Source organism: Trachinotus anak, unplaced genomic scaffold (assembly GCF_046630095.1).
Source record: "Trachinotus anak isolate AG129_WGS33_773 ecotype Australia unplaced genomic scaffold, CSIRO_AGI_Tana_v1 ptg000032l, whole genome shotgun sequence".
NCBI classification, from domain to species: Eukaryota; Metazoa; Chordata; class Actinopteri; order Carangiformes; family Carangidae; genus Trachinotus; species Trachinotus anak.
Window position 1 is genome coordinate 21,781,410 of NW_027273883.1, and position 20,424 is coordinate 21,801,833.

Consider the following 20,424-nt stretch of genomic DNA (forward strand, 5'->3'; position numbering starts at 1 on the left):
CAGTGGATCTTTTTAAGAAACATCAGTGGTTTTTTTTTTTACTGTTAATACATGTTTCCTATATTTTGTTCAAGTTTTCTAACAGGAAATAGAAATGTATTCCTCAAAGGGTCAGTTCACCCAACCACATTCAGTGTATGCAGTATTAACCTGGTTTAAAACCACTAGGAATAAGTGGGAATTATCTTTATTATGTAATTCAGGTGAACCTATCCCTTGAATACCTTTAGTTTAACAGTGCTACAAAGTCAAATTCGTTATTTTTAAATTAGTACCATTACAGCCACATTCCTCCTTGTCTCGGGACACTGAGATTGAGGTTTAAGTGTACAGTGGAGGAAATAATTATTTGATCCCAGTCAGTTTGCCCACTGACATAGAAGCGAACAGTCTATAATTTTAAAAGTAGGTTCCTTTTTTTCCCACGAGAGACAGAATATCAAAGAAAATTCAGAAACCACATTATATAAAATATATAAATTGATTTGCATTTCATTGAGTGAAGTAAGTATTTGATCCCTTGCCAACCATTAACAATTCTGGCTCCCACAGACTGGTTAAATACTCCTACTCCTTAGACACACCGAAAAAAACTTGTTACCTGCAGCAAAGACACCTGTGTCAGTCAGTCACCTGTATAAAAGACACCTGTCCATGCAATCAATCAGACTCCAACCTCTCCACCATGGGCAAGACCAAAGAGCTGTCTAAGGACATCAGGGACAAGATTGTAGACCTGCACAAGGCTGGATTGGGCTACAAGACCATAGGCAAGAAGCTGGGTGAGAAAGAGACAACTGTTGGTGCAATTATTCAAAAATGGAAGAAACACAAAATGACCATCAATCGACCTTGTTCTGGGGCTCCACGCAAGATCTCACCTCGTGGCGTATCACTGATCATGAGGAAGGTGAGAAATCAGCCAAGAACTACAGGGGAGGAGCTTGCTAATGATCTCAAGGCAGCTGGGACCACAGTCACCAAGAAAACCATTGGTAACACACTACGCCGCAATGGATTAAAATCCTACAGTGCCCGCAGGGTCCCCCTGCTCAAGAAGGCACATGTAGAGCCCATCTGAAGTTTGCCAATGATCACCTGAATGATTCAGAGAAGTCTTTGGAGAAAGTGCTGTGGTCAGATGAAACCAAAATCGAGCTCTTTGGCATCAACTCGACTCACCGTGTTTGGAGGAAGAAAAATACTGACTATGACCCCAAGAACGTCCCCACCGTCAAGCATGGAGGTGGAAACATTATGTTTTGGGGGTGTTTCTCTTCTAAGGGGACAGGACGACTTCACTGCATTGATGGAAAGATGGACGGGGCCATGTACCATAAAATCCTGAGTGACAACCTTCTTCCCTCCGCCAGGGCACTGAAAATGGGTCGTGGATGGGTCTTCCAGCACGACAATGGCCCAAAACATACGGCGAAGGCAACAAAGGAGTGGCTCAAAAAGAAGCATATTAAGGTAATGGAGTGGCCTAGACAGTCTCCGGACCTTAATCCCATAGAAAATCTGTGGAGGGAGCTGAAGCTTCGAGTTGCGAAGCGACAGCCTCGAAACCTTAAGGACTTGGAGATGATTTGCAAAGAGGAGTGGACCGAGATTCCTCCTGTTATGTGCACAAACCTGGTAATTAACTACAAAAAACATCTGACCTCTGTGCTTGCCAACAAGGGTTTTGCCACCAAGTACTAAGCCATGTTTTGCCAGGAGATCAAATACTTATTTCACCCAATAAAATGCAAGTCTGTTTATGTCTTTTATTTAAAGTGATTTCCTGGATTTTTTTTTGATATTCTATCTCTCACTATTTGAATAAACCTACCATTAAAATTATAGACCGTTTGTTTCTTTGTCAGTGGGCAAACTTACAAAATCAGCGAGGGATCAAATAATTATTTCCTCCACTGTATATGTCAGTGGTGTCAGATCAGGCCCTAAAGCTCCAGCTCCTCTGAAAAGGCTGTAAGGGTTTCTTGAGGTTGAAGAACATGAGATGAGGTTTCAGTCGAGGGGTTTTCTCAGGTATGACAGCAGCTTTGCTTTCTTCGGTGGGAAATCGATTATGGTAGACTTCTGGGTAAGACCTCTGGAACTGAAAAGGGAGGTTTATGCATCTTTACTGTGCAGTATATGTACATGAAAGACATAGAACAATGACATCTCAAAAACCCTACAAATAAAACAACTTTGGCTATGGACTGAGTCAAAACTTTGTATATGGCTGCACCATGTATGACCAAAATGCTCGAAACTGAGGACAGTTAGGACTACTTTCAATGGAAAGTAGCTAAAAACAGCTGGAAAAGTCACTAAATGTCGGCAGATGGCGTAATGTGCTAATTAGAATATTCATGATGTCATCACTTTATATTTTCATTCTGCCAAGTGTCAGTCGGTGTCAGCTCTTTATTTGTTTTAATATTTATCACGCAGAGAGAAAGTTAGAAGCTCATTCTTGTCTGTCAGCAGCTGTGCATTTAATTCAATGAGAGGCACAGTGATGTGTGCCTGCGAAGGGAAAGCCCTACATCGTGCTCACAGGGCAATACTGGCGACTCTCTTATGGAAAGCAGCCAAGGTTTGTCTAAAAAGTTCCTACATTTGTCGCTAAAGGGGCCTGAATAGTCAGTAAATGTAGCGACAAAGATGCTAATTTGCGACATTGCCTGTAAATGCCCACCGGATGACATAATAGAAGGTTTGCACCAAAATATTTTGAAAGGGCATTGGCCATTGGGAAAACACTAATAGTTGGCCAGGCAATCAATGCTGTTACTTCTTAACTCAGTCAGTCAGCAACAGACATTTATGTTTATGGGGCTGCCCCTGCTGTTGTGGTCCAGCCGAAAAAAAAAAACAAAAACACAGCTCTCATTCTGGTTAAACTTAATTATGTAGCTAATCTTGTGAGGCTTCATAAAAGTCCACAAACAACAGGATTAGGAGGCACTGCTTTAAATAAAGAATTAAGTCTCATTAGGCAAACATATAAATTAAATGCTTACAGCTTATTGCTTGAAAGTAGTTTCATTTGATGACTTTAAACAGACACCTCTTATTGATCTACATTTAATGAAGTCTCCATTTTGATTTTTCTAAGTATCCTTTTTCAAATAGTGTTGGCATACCTGTTTAAGCCTTTTTCTTTTATCCTTGGCAGGAAGTTCTTTGTCTGCAATCAAGCCCTCCAACAGCTCCTGCAGAGGGGTCTGAGTGCCTATCACCTTCTGCTCCTCAGACTCCACCCTACTGATCTGTTTACAAAAAGCTGGAGATGAACTGAAGTCTGTATCTGATCCTGCATATTTAATCTAGTGGAAGACGAAGACACACACAGACACACACACAAAAATAGTTAATAATTCTGTTAAAATTAATGGATTCAAAATTTCCAACCATCTGTCTGATTGTAAATGAGGGAAAACTGAAAATAGTGGTACATTTTTACATTTACAATTGTAACAGTGTTCACTGTGGGTGGCTAGTTATGCCTACGTGCTCCCTAGAATAGTTTAATGAGAATAATTAATATGGCAAGTAAATATGAATAATGTGTTTAGTGTGCCAGGGTGGTCATAGTTTTGAAATCCCATTTAAAGCATTAAATTAAGATAAAAGCATATTTTCACATTCACAGCGTGGGATGTGCAAGCTTACACATCCCACTGTTGGACTCAAAGATAAAAATCAATCAGGCCTTCATTTGTAGACCAAACAATGTTGAACACAGACTGTCAATACAGTCTGTGTTCAACATTCAACATTGTTTGATAACTAAATACATGCACACATCAATATGAAGCAACTGTGCAGAGGAATACAATGAATGCCCTCAGAACCACTCTCTATCACTCCATGGAAGCAGCCAATAGGACAGGCACAAAGCTCCAGATAAGTCTGTGTCAATAGGTCAGTCTTTGTAAAGGTTCTGGGGCCAAATTCACTAAATATCCTAAGGCTAAAACTAGCTCCTCATTGGCTAAGTTGAGAGAAACAAGTAAGACAAGAAATAAGGGACAAGTCAATCCTAACTAAAACTCCCGAGTTCTTGGTCTTAGAGTAATTCACAAAGTCTTTCAGCACTAAAAGTAGGTTATACTAACGGTAACACCTACTGTCAGGTAGTAATGTGTGCAGGTAATGTGCCTCATTAGGTCAGTGTTTTGTAATAACAGAACAATAGTGACTTTTGAAAACATATTTTGATGGCAGACATTTACTAAGAATTTATTTTGTCAGTTTGAAAAAATATCACATGCTGATGTATCTGATGCCATAAAAGATATAGCTGACGAGTCAATATTTTATACTGTCTCCTGTATGAAATCTGTGACAGTTAAAAAAAATATTTTTAATGAAATCTACTTACCATTCTACAACCTGTATCACCCTGCAGTATATTGAAGATGATTAGTAAATGTCTTTGTTTCTTACTAAAAGTTGCTCTTGTTGGCTTTTTGAAGAGCTCTGAAGTGGATACTCTTAGTTAGATAAGATCCTTTTGTATATAGCGCCCCAGATGCTGAAACGTCACAGGAGTGACTGTTTGCCCACAGATTAACGTTTTCTGTTGAGAATCTAAATACCTCATGCTGGAGGGAAAACAAGCCACCTGCCCGGAAAAAATGCTTCAGGGTGATAGTAAAAAAAACAGGTTCACCTTAAAGCAGTGGGAACTAAAAATGGATACAAATCTTGACCTTGTCGCTGTCTTTGTCATTTGTTTTGTTTCCAATAGCAACAGATACAAAACAGATCCTGGAACATCAGCCTTCAGTGCAACGCTGATAGTATTGTTGCTGAACAACAGATTTGGATTTTCAGTTAATATTATTGATGTTTATACAAAAATGTGTGCCTCAATGACTAGAGCCTCTCATCTTTTCATTTAGTAAATTTAATTTCATCCAAAGATTAACCCACAATGATGCTGCTGACCAGCTGCTCTCACCTTCATTCCTGTTGCAGCTCTCTACCACAGATCTCACTTTATCACAGAAGCAAACCCCAAGGGGTAATAACACTAAACCCACAACTAAACACAGTGACAGGACATTTAGAGCCTCAAGCTACTGAGACAACTCCACTCAAATTAATGTAGAAATGTATGTTATTTCTGAATTTTATGTGACTTTAACTAATATCTAACTATATCAGTGACTGTACCACTTTTCCACACTTAGCGTTTGGCAAGATGATGGAACCAATCTGGCATATTTTCATCACTACTGAAAATAAATAGATAGATATGGCCTGGTACACATGGATTGTGGGAGGAAACAGATGCCAAAGAAAAGGGCTGCATGTGATGCAAAGAGCAGCAGGAGCCTGTTTAATTTGTTAACAGACTGCAACTGAAGAAAGTGTACTGACCTGAACTCTTTTGAGATGGGACAGGTGCTCATCAACCTGGCAACGCAGCTTGGAGGGCACTTGGAAGATGGTGCTGTGGTGCTCCATCATGAAGGTCACCAGTTTGGTGGCCAGCAGCTCGTCCAAGTCCATCTCATCTCCTGAACCCAGAACGCAGTGAGAGAACATCTGCACCATCTAGAAAGAAATCACACCAAGACATGGATAAAAAACCAACTTCCAACTACATTATGCATCAATTATACTCCTTATATTACACTGATATTGAGGGTGTACACAATATGATAAGCATCTGTCAAAAAAATTCAAAGCTACAGCCCTGCACCAAACACCACCTTTGTGAAACTTAAAATTTTGTATGGACAGTATTAGATTCCGGGATTGTTTTGACCCTGATGGCAAAATGAATATTTAATATAGTCTGAGCCAATGAAATAGATTAGATACGTCTGTTCTATAACAGAGCCGCATCAAATGCTTTTTTTGTAAAGCTTAAGGGGATAATATTCAGTGATACAAATTCTCAACTCAAGATTAACTTAATTACTGTAGCTATTCTCAAATCCACAGCCTTCCTCAGTGAAAGCAACTTGTGTCATTGTATGACCCAAGTTCAGGACTTGGGTCACATGATAACAAGTGACGGGCATAGCTAAGTAAGTGAACCTTGAGTTTTCCCATTAAAATAAATTGCAAAGTGGTCTAAAACTTTTTTTAGCCCATTGTATCTGTTCCCAAGTTCAAGAAAGAACCTCTGTGCTCATACATAATATTCAGGTTTTGTTGGACTACAGTGCAGGATGGCCATGAAGACCAACTTCCCTTGATGTGTGTAACACACTGGGGCAGAAAACACAAAATATATTTTCCTGGTCTTTTCCTTCTGATGTCACAGTTTTTAGTCATCAGTTAACTTTCAAAGTTTTCCCTTTTTCTTTGGATTTTCGGTGACTTGTAGCATCGTCTGTTTATGTAGTGAAATGAGTCTTATAAAGTACCCTGGTTCCCCTGGAGGAGTATGCCCTATAGTATTCAGTGGATAGCTTTTTCTAGTGTATCGTGATTCTGTGGAGAGAGTGGTGCGAGTGTGGAACTGTTGTGACTGGAAGGTTTGTAGTGAACGTGAAGTGTGTCCCTGAATACATGGTACTTGATTTTCATGAATAATGCTCACTTCATCTGTAGCATACCAAATGTGTTGAGAAGGGCAAAGAGGAGAAAAACAAGTAACCAAAGAGAAAAAATAATAATCACCAATAATCATGGCAACCTTTTCCTCACAGAGCAGCTGTTAAGTATCTTTTCCTTCTGCTCATACACGTACATCAAACAACCTATCCTTAAAGGTACTATATGTAAGTTTTCTCTGCTCCCTGGCATGGTTTCTTGCCAGGAGGAGGTTGTGGACACGACAGTGTCTCGCTATCAGAAAGTGTTGAGCTGGGCCAGGGCTAGCCGGTTAGCATGCTAACCTCAGTAGAAGAAAAGAAGTGATGGAATCAGAAGCAAAACAAGAGTTAATTTTGGCATTGCTTTCCACCACTGGTGACAGCTCCTTGAAAGTAATGAAGTTTGATACAGAACTACTTCTAAACTGGTAACCAGCTGTTAATGCTAATGTTGGCTATGTAGCAATAGCAAAAAGCGTCTTTAAGTTAGTCAACATCAGAACAGCGGTACCTCGGTTCATTAAAGATGACGGCACTGACAATTGTTAACTTTAAAGAACACATTTGTATAAATAATATTATGTAGGAATAAGTGTGATGCAGTTGTTGTTGACATACTGTAGGGCTTGTTTCCAAATACAGCTGGGTTTATAAAAGTCACATCATAGAAGTATATTGTTGTTTCTTGCTATGTCTAATCATATGCACAAATTCAGACTACCCGATATACCACACATTTATTTTTTGAGAGAGAGGACTGTCCTCTCTGGGAATAAAAATTGGCCCCAGACTTTTGACTTGGACTAGCCTACCAGAAGCCATATGGAGACACCATCTCATACAGTCTGTGTCAATACTTGAAATAGAACAACTAGCACATTAAACTTTAGTTTCCGTTTTCACTTTACTCTGTATAAGTTTATAGCTATAGAGAGTGACAGATAAGAGTTCAGACTTGACAGTTCAGTACAGCAGTAAATTTAATGTTAATAACATGTTAGAATATTAGAAGTTTTCTTCCTTCATTGGATCTTTCTTTTATAAGATTCAGTAGATCTGAGCTGGTCACACAGAGTCTGAGGACTTGAATTGGCTTATTAGAATTTCTGATGAAACAAGGGTAGAGACCAAAGCTATACAACATTACAAATAAACTCATACTACATTCGTGTTGCCTTCTGCCTACTGTTTATTGGGTAAACCTGGACTCACTGGGAGCTGAACCCTATTGTCTACAGAGTTACTGCTGATAGATGAATAACTATTTGAAGCATCTGGATTAATCTGGATTTTAACTCTTTTCACTGAGCTTTTCAGCAACTCTTGTTTTTTCCAACTTTGTTATACATGTAAGTTGAGTCAGCAAAAGTTCACTGTAGTCCACAAATTTTCTACCGTCCCTGGGACAACGGGACGTCGTTAATCTCGAGCCTTGCAAGCATCCCTCTAATCCTACGTAATAGATAGTAAGGATTTTGTACAATGTTACCCACAGCATCTATGTGCCCCAAGGCCTGAATGTTTTTTTTCTTGTCCTTCCCTGAAGACTGTTAGAGAACCATTTACATTACATAATCAATAATACAAGCATTAACAAACAATGGCCTGAATACCTTATACACAATTAATGCTGTATCTCAGCTTTATAAAAGTAGTATTAATTGCAGCACTATCATGTTTGCATAATATTGTCTGCTCAAAAGAGTAGTAGTGGTAGTAGTAGTAGTAGTAGTAGTAGTAGTAGTACAAAGTAGTACAAAGATACGTAGTAAATAAGTTTTTGTACCAGTGTGCGGGTTGCAATGGTGTCATTGAGTGGAGGCAGGTGGGGATTCTGGCAGACCCGCGCCATGAGACGCAGCAAAAGCTGCAGGCGTCTGCGGTTGGGCGGTGGCAGTAAGAGACAGCTGGCCCGAAGAGCCTCAGTGGCTACCTCCTCCTCCTGCAACAGACCTGCAGAGATATGAAGAGAGGAGAGTCTTGCTCCTGAGGGCAAACATGAAGCCTAGACAAAATGAACACCAGCAAATGTTCATCTGGAGCAGTAAACAAATATTAGTAGAAGATCCACAGGGTGAGGTACTCACTGAGTATGTTGACAAAGACTTCATATAGATGGAAAGTCAGGAGTGGTTCTTTGAGCCTCTGAAAATAATCTCCTACTGTTCTCAGTACATCTCTCTCGAAACCCGGGTACACTGGCTGTTTGGTTTCATTGCCATTAGGCCCTGAGAAGGACAATAAAAACAGTTCTCCTTAGTGCTGCTGGTAATCTGCTGGTAATTTTCTTGAATAATTAATAAAATGCCAGAAAAGGGTGAAAATGTCAATTACAGTTTCCTAAAGCCCAAGGTGATATCATTCACTTGTCTACTTTGTCCACAACAGTCCACAACCCAAAAATATTAACTTTACTAACTGATAAAACTAAGGACAGAAACAAATCCAAAAAATTACAAGCTAAAACCCTGTAATGTTTGAAATTTTGCTCTAAAATTCACTTTTCAGAATAGTTGCCAATCATTTTACTGATGGTCAATAAACTGATTCAATGACATAAATACAAGGATACCGTAGGTTTTACATTTATGGAGTTTGTCCTAGAGTGAAATATCAACCAATTGCAAACTATGGCCCCGCCTTCTTTATGGGGAGAGGAGGTGGGGGTATTGAACAGACTAGATTTTGTCATTTCAGAAGTTTTACTTATGACCTCTAGGTATTTGTATCTGCTGTAGTCACAATCCCCAAAACAGATGATGATTAAAGATGGTCAGTAAAAAATTTATACTTACAGTTGGCGAGGCATTTCATTGCTGATACCACCCAATAGGGCATGTCCTCTGGATATGCAAAAAGAAATAGGTGAGTACTATTGTAAGTTGCAGTAAGTTGCAGAAAAAAACAATTGTTTTTCCAGTTTTGAATCAATCTTACCAGCTTTATTCTCCAATACGACTATGCCTGCCTTGTTAACACTGAACACATTGTGAACAATGTGCTTGCCGTTCACATGTGTGGTGTTTAACACTCCATCCAAAGACTTTAGGCCCAGCACTCTCTGTAAACTAAAACAACAGAGTTGGCATCAAATAGCTAGAAAAAACTACTAACAGCATGAACAGTGGATTTGTTCCCTTGGTAATGGAAAAGAGTTACATACTGTGCAATTGTCATTGACTTCCAGATGTGGTCCACTTGTTTTGGAGTAATCTCCTTCCTGCGTATGAGCTTGCATTCATGCACATCTCCAATAGCTACACTGTGCCTTTTATTCCACAAATCTGAAGTCTGATCAAAAAGGAATGACAGAAAAGGTTCCTTTTAAACTGTTCAGTGTAATAATCAAATAAAACAACCTTGTAATGTAATCAAATAAAACGTTAAAGCAGTAAATATGAAAAAAATCAGGAAGGATACTTTGTGACTTATAAGACACAATCAGGAAGCAAATGTCGGTTTCTGTGCCATCGTTTCCAAATGTCTCGATTTCTGCCCATCTGAATTAAAACGCGACCCTGGAGTTTTCAAACTAAAATGGGGCCAGCAGTGTTTCAAAAAAGTTCCACTTTTAGGGGCTTGAAAACTGGTGTAATGTGAACACCAGGCATACAGTACCAGTCAAAGGTTTGGACACACCTTCCGATTCAAGTGAATGACTGGTACTGTAAATATAGCAAAGGTGATGCTTTTTATTTATTTATTTATTTTTTAATGTGTATTACTGTGAATGTAGCCTAGAGTAGCAATCTGACCAAAAACTGTAAATTCTGAGGGATGCGATTTACACTGAACATTTCTTTTAACTTTTCACTGTAACTGAGTAAAGGATAATGTAAATGACAGTTTAAATTAGAAAGTGAAACAGCAGAGATACTTAAAATTAGCTCATCTTGCCATTTGCTTTAAAATAAACGTACATATTCACACACACTTCAAGTACAGTATGAGTCTGTGCAACACAGGAGGAGCTGAAACATCTTTGTCTCTTGCTCACCATGACAGCAGACTTCAGGGGTGCAACGTTTTCCTGCTGGGGCAATTCTTCGTAGTCATCCCAGCGGATGAGTCTGGGCAGGTCACAGCTGTCTCTCAACAGAGGTCTTGTTGGAAAAGACTTCAGAGGAGACTGTGTGGGGAACCTGGAAGAGACAAACAAAGAACACTGAGCTAAGTCAAAGGGGGAAAAGGGCTTACTGAAGATGTAGCAATAATTCCATACAGTTTTTCAAGTGACAAACACCATATACAAGGCCGACGGTGCTATTGCACCATAAAGGGTGCATACAAATCTTATGCAATGGCACCACTTGGCTCCTCTGACCATAACTGGGTCTTTCTAGCCCTGGTCTATCAACCAGCCCTTAAAAAAAAGGAAAGTGGAATGCAAAGAGATTGCTGTGTAGACAGAGGATGGCATTTGTGAACCGATCGGCTGTTTCCATAGTACTATGGATGTTTTTAAAAACTCTTGTACTGATCTAGATGAACTGACTTCCACCATGTGAAGCTACATTGCCATCTATGAACAAATGATTATCCCGAGGAAAACAATTACATTGTATCCAAACGATAAACCCTGGGTTAGTAAATCCCTTGAGAATACCCTCAATCAGAAAAAGATAGCTTTTTCCCGGGGGGACACTCAGCAACAAAGAGATGCTCAAAAGTTGGTGAAAAAGGAAATTAAACTGGCTAAAATGTGGTTTAAAAACAAAGTTAAGCATGAACTTAAGAGTGGTAAATCTCACTGTGTTTGGAAGGGAATTAAATCTATGGTGGGAATTCAGGACAAGAAAAAAGGGTTGTTTAACCCTGATAAGTCTGACTCCATCTTGGCTATGTGAGATTTGAGTCACATGATTTTACTGATGAACTGGCCAAATTTAGTGTCGTTTCAGAGGATAGTCAGATTCAGATTGATGAAATTGATGTCTGGAGAACCCTTGAACAGACAGATATGAGGAAATGTCACAGGTCTAATTGCAATAGTGGTCGACTGTTAAAAAATTGTGCTGTTTTTGAGTGGCATCTTTACATTTCTTTTCCAGCTCTCTTTATCACAGAATAAAGTTCTGATGTTATAGAAACAACCAGTTCCAATCAGTCCAAGGTTCCATCACCAAAAGTGCTATGTGATTATCCTGTGGCGCTGACCTCATTAGTTATGAAAGGTTTTGAATGAGAAGAGAAGCTTAGTGACTACGACACAGAGCATAAGTGACCCAGTCCAATTTGCATATCAAACAAAGAAGAGCATGGCGGATGCCAGAGTGACATTGCTGAATCTGGTTGTTCGGCACCTAGAGGGCATGAGGACACATGTACACTTATGTTTTGTTGATTTCTCATCAGCTTTTAACTGCATGCAGCCCCATATTCTAGCTCAAAGGCTTTCTAAAGTACCTGACACTGGTTCAGTGATTGCAGGACCATGAGGGAGGCCACGGTCCAGTTTTGCACAATTTCCTTAAATGGTGCAATGATGCTTATTGATTTCCACAGAAACCTGCCTACCGCTGCACAGTCTTTTATTAATGGAATTGCTGTAGCAAGTGAGCCAATATATGTACCTGGGCACCATTCTGGATAATAAACTGACTTTTGAGGCCATCACTGACTTCATTTGCAAAAAGGCTAATCAGAGACTGTTCTTGAGAAGGTTGAGGGGTTTTCATGTAGACAGATCACTCTTAAAAATGTTGTACTCCTCCTTAATCGAGTCAGTTTTAACTTTTGCAGTGATCTGTTGGTTTGGGAACCTCAGTATGGTTCACAAAAACAGGCTGGGAAATATTTTTAAACTTTGCCAAAAGATCACTGGTGCTAACTTGAATGAACTCAGCCATGTTTACCTATGTTTACCTAACCAAGTCAGAGCCACTCAGTGGGCAAAGGTCATTTTGGGAGACCCCCCCATCACCCTCTCCATGCAGAGTTTCGACTCCTGCCATCAGGAAGAAGAAGTATCGAATAAGTATCAAACAGATATTTGAGGTCATTTGTCCCATCAGCAGTTTTATAAACAGGCTGTTGGCCTAATTGTCACTGCAAATTAACAAAACAAATATTAATGGACTCTTGGTGTTTCATATTTGCTGTAATTTATTATGATGAATGTGCTATATGTTTTCACTATATGTTTTGTTTTTATATTTCTATTTATTGTATGATTTTATTCATGATGTGTACTGGTTGTGTTCACTACTGCTGCAAACCAAATTGCCCCTCGCAGACTCTATCTACAAGAATAACTGCAGGTTGACAAAGGGGTACCTGTACAGATGGCTGTTGTCTTCAAAGTCCTCTGTCCCATGGCGTCCTTTGATATCTTCAATGACATGGGCCTTGAGGAACTTCCTAAGCAGCTGCAGAGTCTGATAGCGAGTCACCTCAGGCCCAAAGTTATAGTTGTGCCTTAGTAGCTCATGGAGGTAATCCACAGCCTCAGATCCAGTGAAACTGCAATCATAGTAGCGGAAGTTTGCCCAGTGCCTTCTCAGCGGCATGCCTCCACGGAAGAGTTTAATGGTTTCATTCCACTGTGTGACAGGGAGAAATTCAAGAGTTAGAAATGCTGTAGAATGTAAACAAAGATCAGATACAGGCATTTCCAAAGGCATGTAAACTAGAATATTTATGATTGTTGCAATCATCCTAGTGTAATTAAATATGGCACACAAATATTAGTTCCTGTTTTCAATGTTATGATGGCTGAGTAGGACATTTTTGTAGTTATGGTCAAAAACAGCAGCATACTCTGAGTGAAAACAGGCAAAACCCCTCAGCAGTAAAAAAATTTAAAAAATAAAAAATGCAGCGTATAGCAACTATGGTGTCTCTCTTACAAGTGAAAAATCACACACACACGTTTTTGATTTGTACATTATATTATCCTGATAGGAAATCCAAGACAAACACAGTTATGCAGAACTGTATTGTTAAAAACATACCAACGCTGCATTGAAACAACTCTTAAATATTCTAGTCATAAAAAAGTAGGATAAGAACAAACAGAACATTATCTCCTAATAGTGCTTTGGATGGTACAGGGGTTGAGGATTATCAGTATCCAGATAGGTTGGAGGAATAATAACAGAACAGATAAAGGCAAAGACAGAGAAATAGGATTAGGATACACAAAGTCATCACAACAGGAGAGTATCAATCTGTATGAAGCAGCTACTGCTCACAGACTGGTCTGAATCTCAAAGAGCAAAATGTGATGGGATTAAAAAGAGCACACAAGCCACTGCTAAGATACTGGCCTTCAGACCACTGGGACGACAGGAGTGGGCCTATGTTTGTGTATACACTTTAGGGGCAGCAGGTGGAATGCTTTCTGAGGGTTTTTGATACCACAATTCATGTGTTATCTATTGTGTAACCTTTGTTGAGAATAAACTCTTAATAAAATCTAGATGTTTGTCATCCTCGATTCAATACCACATGGCATTAATTCAATATACAATAGCTGAGCAGGGCTTAGAGAAAAAGGACATATACATATACTGCATATACATGTACTGCATATATTGACAGCTGTCAGAGCAGGGATAGGGCTGGCTTATGAGAATCTACCATGTTGTTTCTTTTTGACTTGACTGTGCGCAATAAACTGAGAAAACATCAGAAATATCCTATGGCTAATCATGTTTCTCAGGACCACTGGCAAACTTTGTACCTCATATTTACTGATTCACCAGTATTTGGCCTTTTTCACTCTAGATATTTTGACACGTCACAGAAGGTAAACACAGGCCTAAACAATAAAATTCATGACACCTGAATTCTATTTAGCCGCTTCAATTTTAAGATCCTGGTATTGTTTTGTGGCTCACTGTCACATCTTAATAGGACACTTAAATAGAACAGAGCCATCTTTACTATTTTAAGAAATGTCTGTCTTTTCCTCAAGTCAAATTTCTTTTTGTGAAAATGGCCTATAAGACAAATTCAAATCACACTGGATAGGTTAATTAACCTGCTAGTGTTCAAGATTTGGCTTTACAGTTACAGCCTGATGGACATGTGTTGCATTTTGGTATTGCTTGCTAACTCAGTTTGATTCTGGAATAATATACAGAAATGTATTAGAGATGAAAGGGGTTAAAGATTCAAAGTTACAGCCAGTGAGCTGCACATGGAAAAAGCTGACAGTATCAGTATGGTGTGTATGATGGTTTCACATGAAATTTGAAAAGGAGCTGCTGTTATTGTAAAGTACATAAAGTAAGATGCATATGCACTCATTGTTCTGACAGTCACTGGACATTTAAGTCCAGCCACTACAGGGGCTGAGCCACATTTCTTCTCTAATGAAAGGTGGCTTTGGTCGAAGTTTTTGTGCTAGCTGTGCCTCCTTGAAAACTAGATTTAAAACGCTTTAACTCCGTCTGAGTAATTAAGATGGCAAACGTGACCGTTAGCTATTGTTAAACTTTCAACGAGCTTAAACGAAATTTGAAAGTTAGTTCTCGCTTTCACCTGCTAAATGTTTTAATAGAAGATGTCAGCCTAACCTAGGGTACATTTGAGGTGCTACCAAGAAACCTTACACATTTACCCTTTTAAAAGTGAACGTAAAGCCTTTAAAGTCACTTAAACCGTGCCTGGCCACCGTTACCAACAGACTCACCAGCTTCGTCGCCCGGTATGGACCCGGTCCGATGACTTTTCCTTCCATTCTGACAGTGAAAACCCGCTTCACTCGTGTGAAAACATTGAGATATTTAACTTTTAACAAGCTCCTCAGAAGCTTAAGCTGTAGCTGAAAACAGTACCAGAGTCTCTGAGCAGAAACGTTGCTGCAAACTTTGAATCTGCTGCGTCACAGCATTTGAACAACGTGATTGGACAGAGCGGTGATCATGTGACCGGCAGGAACGCAGGGTTTATGAATGGTCTTGGGAGCACAATACTCACGATCAGAGCCTCTCCCAAGAGCTCTGCTGACAATACTATTCAACTGCCAACGATAATATTAACATGTATTGTATTAACAATCATTATTAATTTAAAGTATCGAATTTGCAGCTAAGCTCTCACTTAATACTTCTGCTATATTTGCCTTTATCTCTTTATACAGTCTTAATCAAGACAGATGGTTTATTTATAGGCCTATTAGCAGACACTTGAATTAATTCTAAAAGCTGGCATGTCATTTCAGGGTAATTGTTTCATATCAAATCCAATTTTCCAGGACAACTGAAATCCAAACTGAAACAAAATGACCAAATTATTTTAGAGAAATCATACCTCTGTCAATATTGGCTATTATTCTAAACATCTTTCTAAGATAAGATTTCTAAGACACCAGTGCACCTCTGAGTTTTTCTATAGTAGTGTGATTGTTGGGGTATTACTACTCCTATGCTAAACATCAAGCAGATCTACATGATCTTCATGCCAAAGTCTCTAATTAGCATCTAAATACACTTTGTTATAGTAGTTGTAAATCAGTGAAAATTACATTTATAAAGTTAAACATTCAATTGATTCAAGTCAAACAAGCCATTAAACTGAGGATAAGGACACATTTCACCTTAATGTGTGGAAAAGTCTTAACTGTTAAAGGTTACATGTATAGTGTGGAGGGCATTATGAGGTTGAGTCAGCCAAATCATTGCAGTGCTTGAAATGCAAGATATACCCAAATGACAAGCAGCCGGTGACAAGATATTTTAACAGAAGCCATATTAGAGGTTTCTGGATAGACTGTAATCACGATAAGAAGATGTAAAAGGAATTGCAGTTGACTAAGAAAAAGGAAATAATTGCACAGATGACCTTCTTCTCCTCTGTGGAGTATTGGTGGGGTTAATAATTGAAGTGATTCATTGCTGCACAGAGGTTTTTCAGGTTTCAGTTTTTCAGATAACTGTCAACACATTTCTTTAAACAGGATCTTGTTCTCACATGGAAAACGTCCTAAAACACATAAAAAGTAAAGAATATTGTGTTTACTGTTGGACAGATGATGATCCCAGACTCTTTTATTTGTGTATTCATTCATTTATTTTTCACTTTAACTGCATTGTAGAAATAAATAATCTTGGACACCCAGCTCTCACTCTCGACAGGGCAGTTGACTATCAACAAAGAGATCACTGAAGGAATATTCTGCAGGGGGAATAATGGCTGAGGGAGAGCATGTATACGGGGCTGGAGAGTCTACAAATCACAACCCTAATGTACACACTGGACCCCCATGCTCTTTCAAAGCACTTACCACAATCTAAACCGTGTTAGACATTCCTATGTCTAATTTTGACAATGCTATGGCCCTAAACTGATGGTAAAGAAATTGGTAGTTATCCATCAAAGCTGCAGATATGCCATGATACCTTTCATGCCACCCCAAAACATCTGCTGAAACACCCTGAGCACCTGAGGCTTTTCCATTTAGCATCAGGATGTCTATGGTGACAAAGAGGCACACAGCTGTTATCTAAAAGGCAATAATAGGAGTGCTCTTTTCTTCCATTCTGTGGGCTGCAGCAATGGGGCAGAGATAGGTGTCGGATCAGTTGAGTCAAGAAAGAGCTGCCTATACACCCACACTTCAGACTTACAGAGGGACAGCTGAGCAGCACCTTCAAATGAACTCTGACAGTGAAGGTGCTTTATTAAAATTTATGATGCACTACAGTGATGATGACTCCTACAGCATTTTCCCTGTAGTATAAGAAAATGCTGCAATGTGTCTATAATGACTCAGGTTATATAATGTGTGTATAATATCTATCTATCTATCTATCTATCTATCTATCTATCTATCTATCTATCTATCTTATAAACTACATAATTACCTACAGTATATTGGAATTTAAACTGACAGACAGGCATAGGTGTTGTTTAATCAAGCCAAGGCTGAAATATACAAGTACAATAAACACAGAAGTCTGGGTACACTAGTAGCTAAAAGGTCAACAAACACCAATAGCCGAGCTATAACAAGCTGTTTTGGAAGCTGCCCTCTCTGACTCAGATCAGTCATAAATTTGGAGGTACATAAGGGCACATAAGAGAACTGCTGCAGACATCTTTTGTGTTGAGTGAGAAGGGTTTTTTTTTAGATGCCTGAAATAACAGCTGAGCCTTGTGAAGGTGATGAGCATAATTAAAGGAAACATGTAAGCTGAAAGGTTCCCACTTTGATAATGCTAGTGACAATGTCATTTTCTGTATTCAAACCTGGTTGTAATCTATTTCATAAGTACGTGTCCTTTCTTCGCCTCACATCTCGGCCTTGACTTCTCAGTGAAAAGTCACGAAGTTAACAAAGAAACAACAAAAGTAAAGATCGTGAAGGCAAATCACCAGAACCTATGGGAGCACTGAGGCTGCTCAGATTATACTGCGTACTGCAACAGCACATATCTCGCTTGCTTGATAAGAGCGTTGCCTTTTCTGCAAAAAAAATATGGTACTCTTAAAAGGTATTTGGTCCCCTTGGGAGTTTTGTGTTTTATTGTCTTACGACACTGAATCAAAGCAGATCTAATGTGGCTATCTCAGGACCTTGATTAACAAAATAGGGTCCATTAATGTCAAAGTGAAAACGGATCTCTATAAAGTAATCTGAATTAATTACAGATGTAAAATACACAGTACCTGTTTGCTGTTTTGGCAGCAATTACAGCCACAAACCTGTGTGGACACTGCAGTTGTAAGTGAGCACCCTTTTTCCAGCCACAAATTGTTGTTATTTAACTACTATTGTGTAGCTTTGGATGTGGTTGGGGTCATTGTCACCCAAGTGGCAGGTAAATGTTCTTGTAACTATCCCCTGACTTGTGCTTATCTATCACCTTTTTGTGGACTTGCTTTTATCTTTTTGAGTCTGGGATTGCCATGCAGTCTATTCATCATCTAACTTGTACTGATTCAGAAGTTTCATTTTAATATCCATAAAGTATAACTTCAGAGCTGACAGCATTTCCAGTAACCTTTAAACATTACAATAAACGAAAAACCTATTAAGGAAGACAAAACAGCTCTGTCAGAAATATGTCAGAGGTGCATTTTTTAAGCAAGTACTCATACACTTTTATTTTGCATAAAAGTCTGTGCTCTTTGTGGTGCTCCCTATTTAATCCAAGTAGAAATAAGAGATTAAGCAGGGAGTGCTAGAAATCCCCCGAGGGCTGCACAGACCCACCAGGCACATATTGCAGAAGTATGGATACTGCACAATTTAAGAGATGGCCTCATGGCATTGTAATAAGAGCCAGAAGAGGAGCAAGACACACACACACACACACACACAAAATCAAATCAACCCAACCCATGACAGCATTGTATAGCAGTGAGAAGCAGACAACCTACCCTGGAAAGTGAGGGTGAAGGGAAAGACAGCTTCGTTGTGTTGAACGAACATGACTTGGTTCAATTTGAGTCATAGCCTGTGATTATCCGGGGCAGCTGATATTGATCACTTTCACTATCCTGTTGTCATGCCTCAGTAAAGATTAGAGGTGAGGAGGTATGAAGGTCCCTTTCTGCATCTGGAGGAGCCACGGTTTACTATGGTGCCCCTGCAGATTGATTTGTGTGTATAGGTATTGATCAATAGATCATTGTTGCAGTTATCTGTGCTATGAGTCAATGTGTGCATTCATAGGCACCCACTAATGTCAAGAGATATGCTAACGTGCTAACAATGGGACTAAAGAATATACAGATAAGCCATTATGAGTCCAAATAATGCAGTGCCATTGACAGCCACCTAATCGAGACAACAGCACAAGGGCTGTTTTCTGCTTGGTCAAAATGCATCATTCTTTATTCTCCGGTCTTTGACTCCTCATGAATTTGGCATCTAAAAATTACCTGCCAATATTTCACTGTAATGCCAGCCCCACCACAAAACAAATGCACTTTTGTGCCAAGAGTTAGGCTATGTATTATGTTTTTGTTTTAAAACCCATCTCTTTTGCTACGTTTTCATCTCCTGCCCACACTACTCTGGAGTTTTCAAGACCCAAAAATTGAGAATTTTGGAGACGCTGCTGGCCCCATTTTAGTTTGAAAACTCTGGGGTTGCATTGTAGCCTGAATGAGCAAAAACAGAGACCTTTGGAAACGATGACGTAGTTATACCCAGTTACTCCCTGATTGGGGATATCAGCCCCAACAACCAGTGGTAAAAGCAACATGAGTAACACATTACATGTTTGACTGACCTTTTTGTCTTTGCTAGCAGCTGCAGCTGTACAGTGAAATTCTGCCTTTGCTTTCCTTGTTTGTAGTATTTTCAGCAAATAATCAGTTGAGTACAACTGAGAGCAGACCATCCGCTTCCTGTTTACACCAGCTCCCGTATACCCATTGTACGTGGTCATGTATGTGTTTTTCAGGTGTGATTGTATAGACGCAGATTGTTTCTGATACGGACCTAAAACGGTCGTCTGGATGGAAATCATTTTCATGTTTCACATAATTTTAAAATGGAACCGCAGCAGTGAGGATGTAGTCTTAGATGGGAAGCTCAATATCACTCTCATGTCTGTATGGTAAAGATGAAGCAGCATTTAGTTTAGCCTAGAGGAAGACTGGAAACAGCTGCCCTGGCTCTACCCAAGGGTAACCAAATCTCTTTGGGTTTTACAAGGAAAGACATTTAACATATTTGTTATGCCTTGTGTTTTTTTTTTTTTTTGGACAGAGCCAGGCTGCTGAGTGAAAGACACTGACACTAGATTACCTTGCTTTCAGACCTGTCACTTTCCACTGTGACAATCAGCTTGACAGGGAACTTGAGGGCAGACATACTGCAAAGCGATCAGGTAAAGCAGCATGCGCTTGTCTTAAATGCTCCTGTGGGAAGACATGACAAACGCCAGGTAGGGAAAGGCGCTTTATGAGA

General features: G+C 39.4%; 1 protein-coding gene across 1 annotated transcript; it reads right to left on the minus strand.

The window, feature by feature from the left end:
• Window positions 1-1,616: 1,616 nt before the first annotated feature.
• depdc1b (DEP domain containing 1B) lies at window positions 1,617-15,398 on the minus strand. The gene is made up of 11 exons (XM_071470017.1): window positions 15,193-15,398; window positions 12,831-13,096; window positions 10,552-10,696; window positions 9,718-9,845; window positions 9,492-9,622; window positions 9,350-9,397; window positions 8,642-8,782; window positions 8,341-8,507; window positions 5,386-5,562; window positions 3,141-3,323; window positions 1,617-2,104 (listed from the first exon to the last, which is right to left on the minus strand). Exons 1-11 carry the CDS (start codon window positions 15,238-15,240, stop codon window positions 1,940-1,942), a joined length of 1,599 nt encoding a protein of 532 aa, XP_071326118.1. The 5' UTR covers window positions 15,241-15,398; the 3' UTR covers window positions 1,617-1,939.
• Between the last annotated feature and the right edge of the window lie 5,026 nt (window positions 15,399-20,424).

Bases quoted from the DNA above. Each gene is read 5' to 3' on its own strand.
- depdc1b (XM_071470017.1), bottom strand. From the start codon at position 15,240: ATGGAAGGAAAAGTCATCGGACCGGGTCCATACCGGGCGACGAAGCTG. The intron at 9,623-9,717 runs GTATGTAACTCT...CTGTTGTTTTAG, and splicing joins AAGTCAATGACAATTGCACA to TTTACAGAGAGTGCTGGGCC. The intron at 2,105-3,140 runs GTATGCCAACAC...CTCCCTTTTCAG, and splicing joins AAAGAAAAAGGCTTAAACAG to TTCCAGAGGTCTTACCCAGA.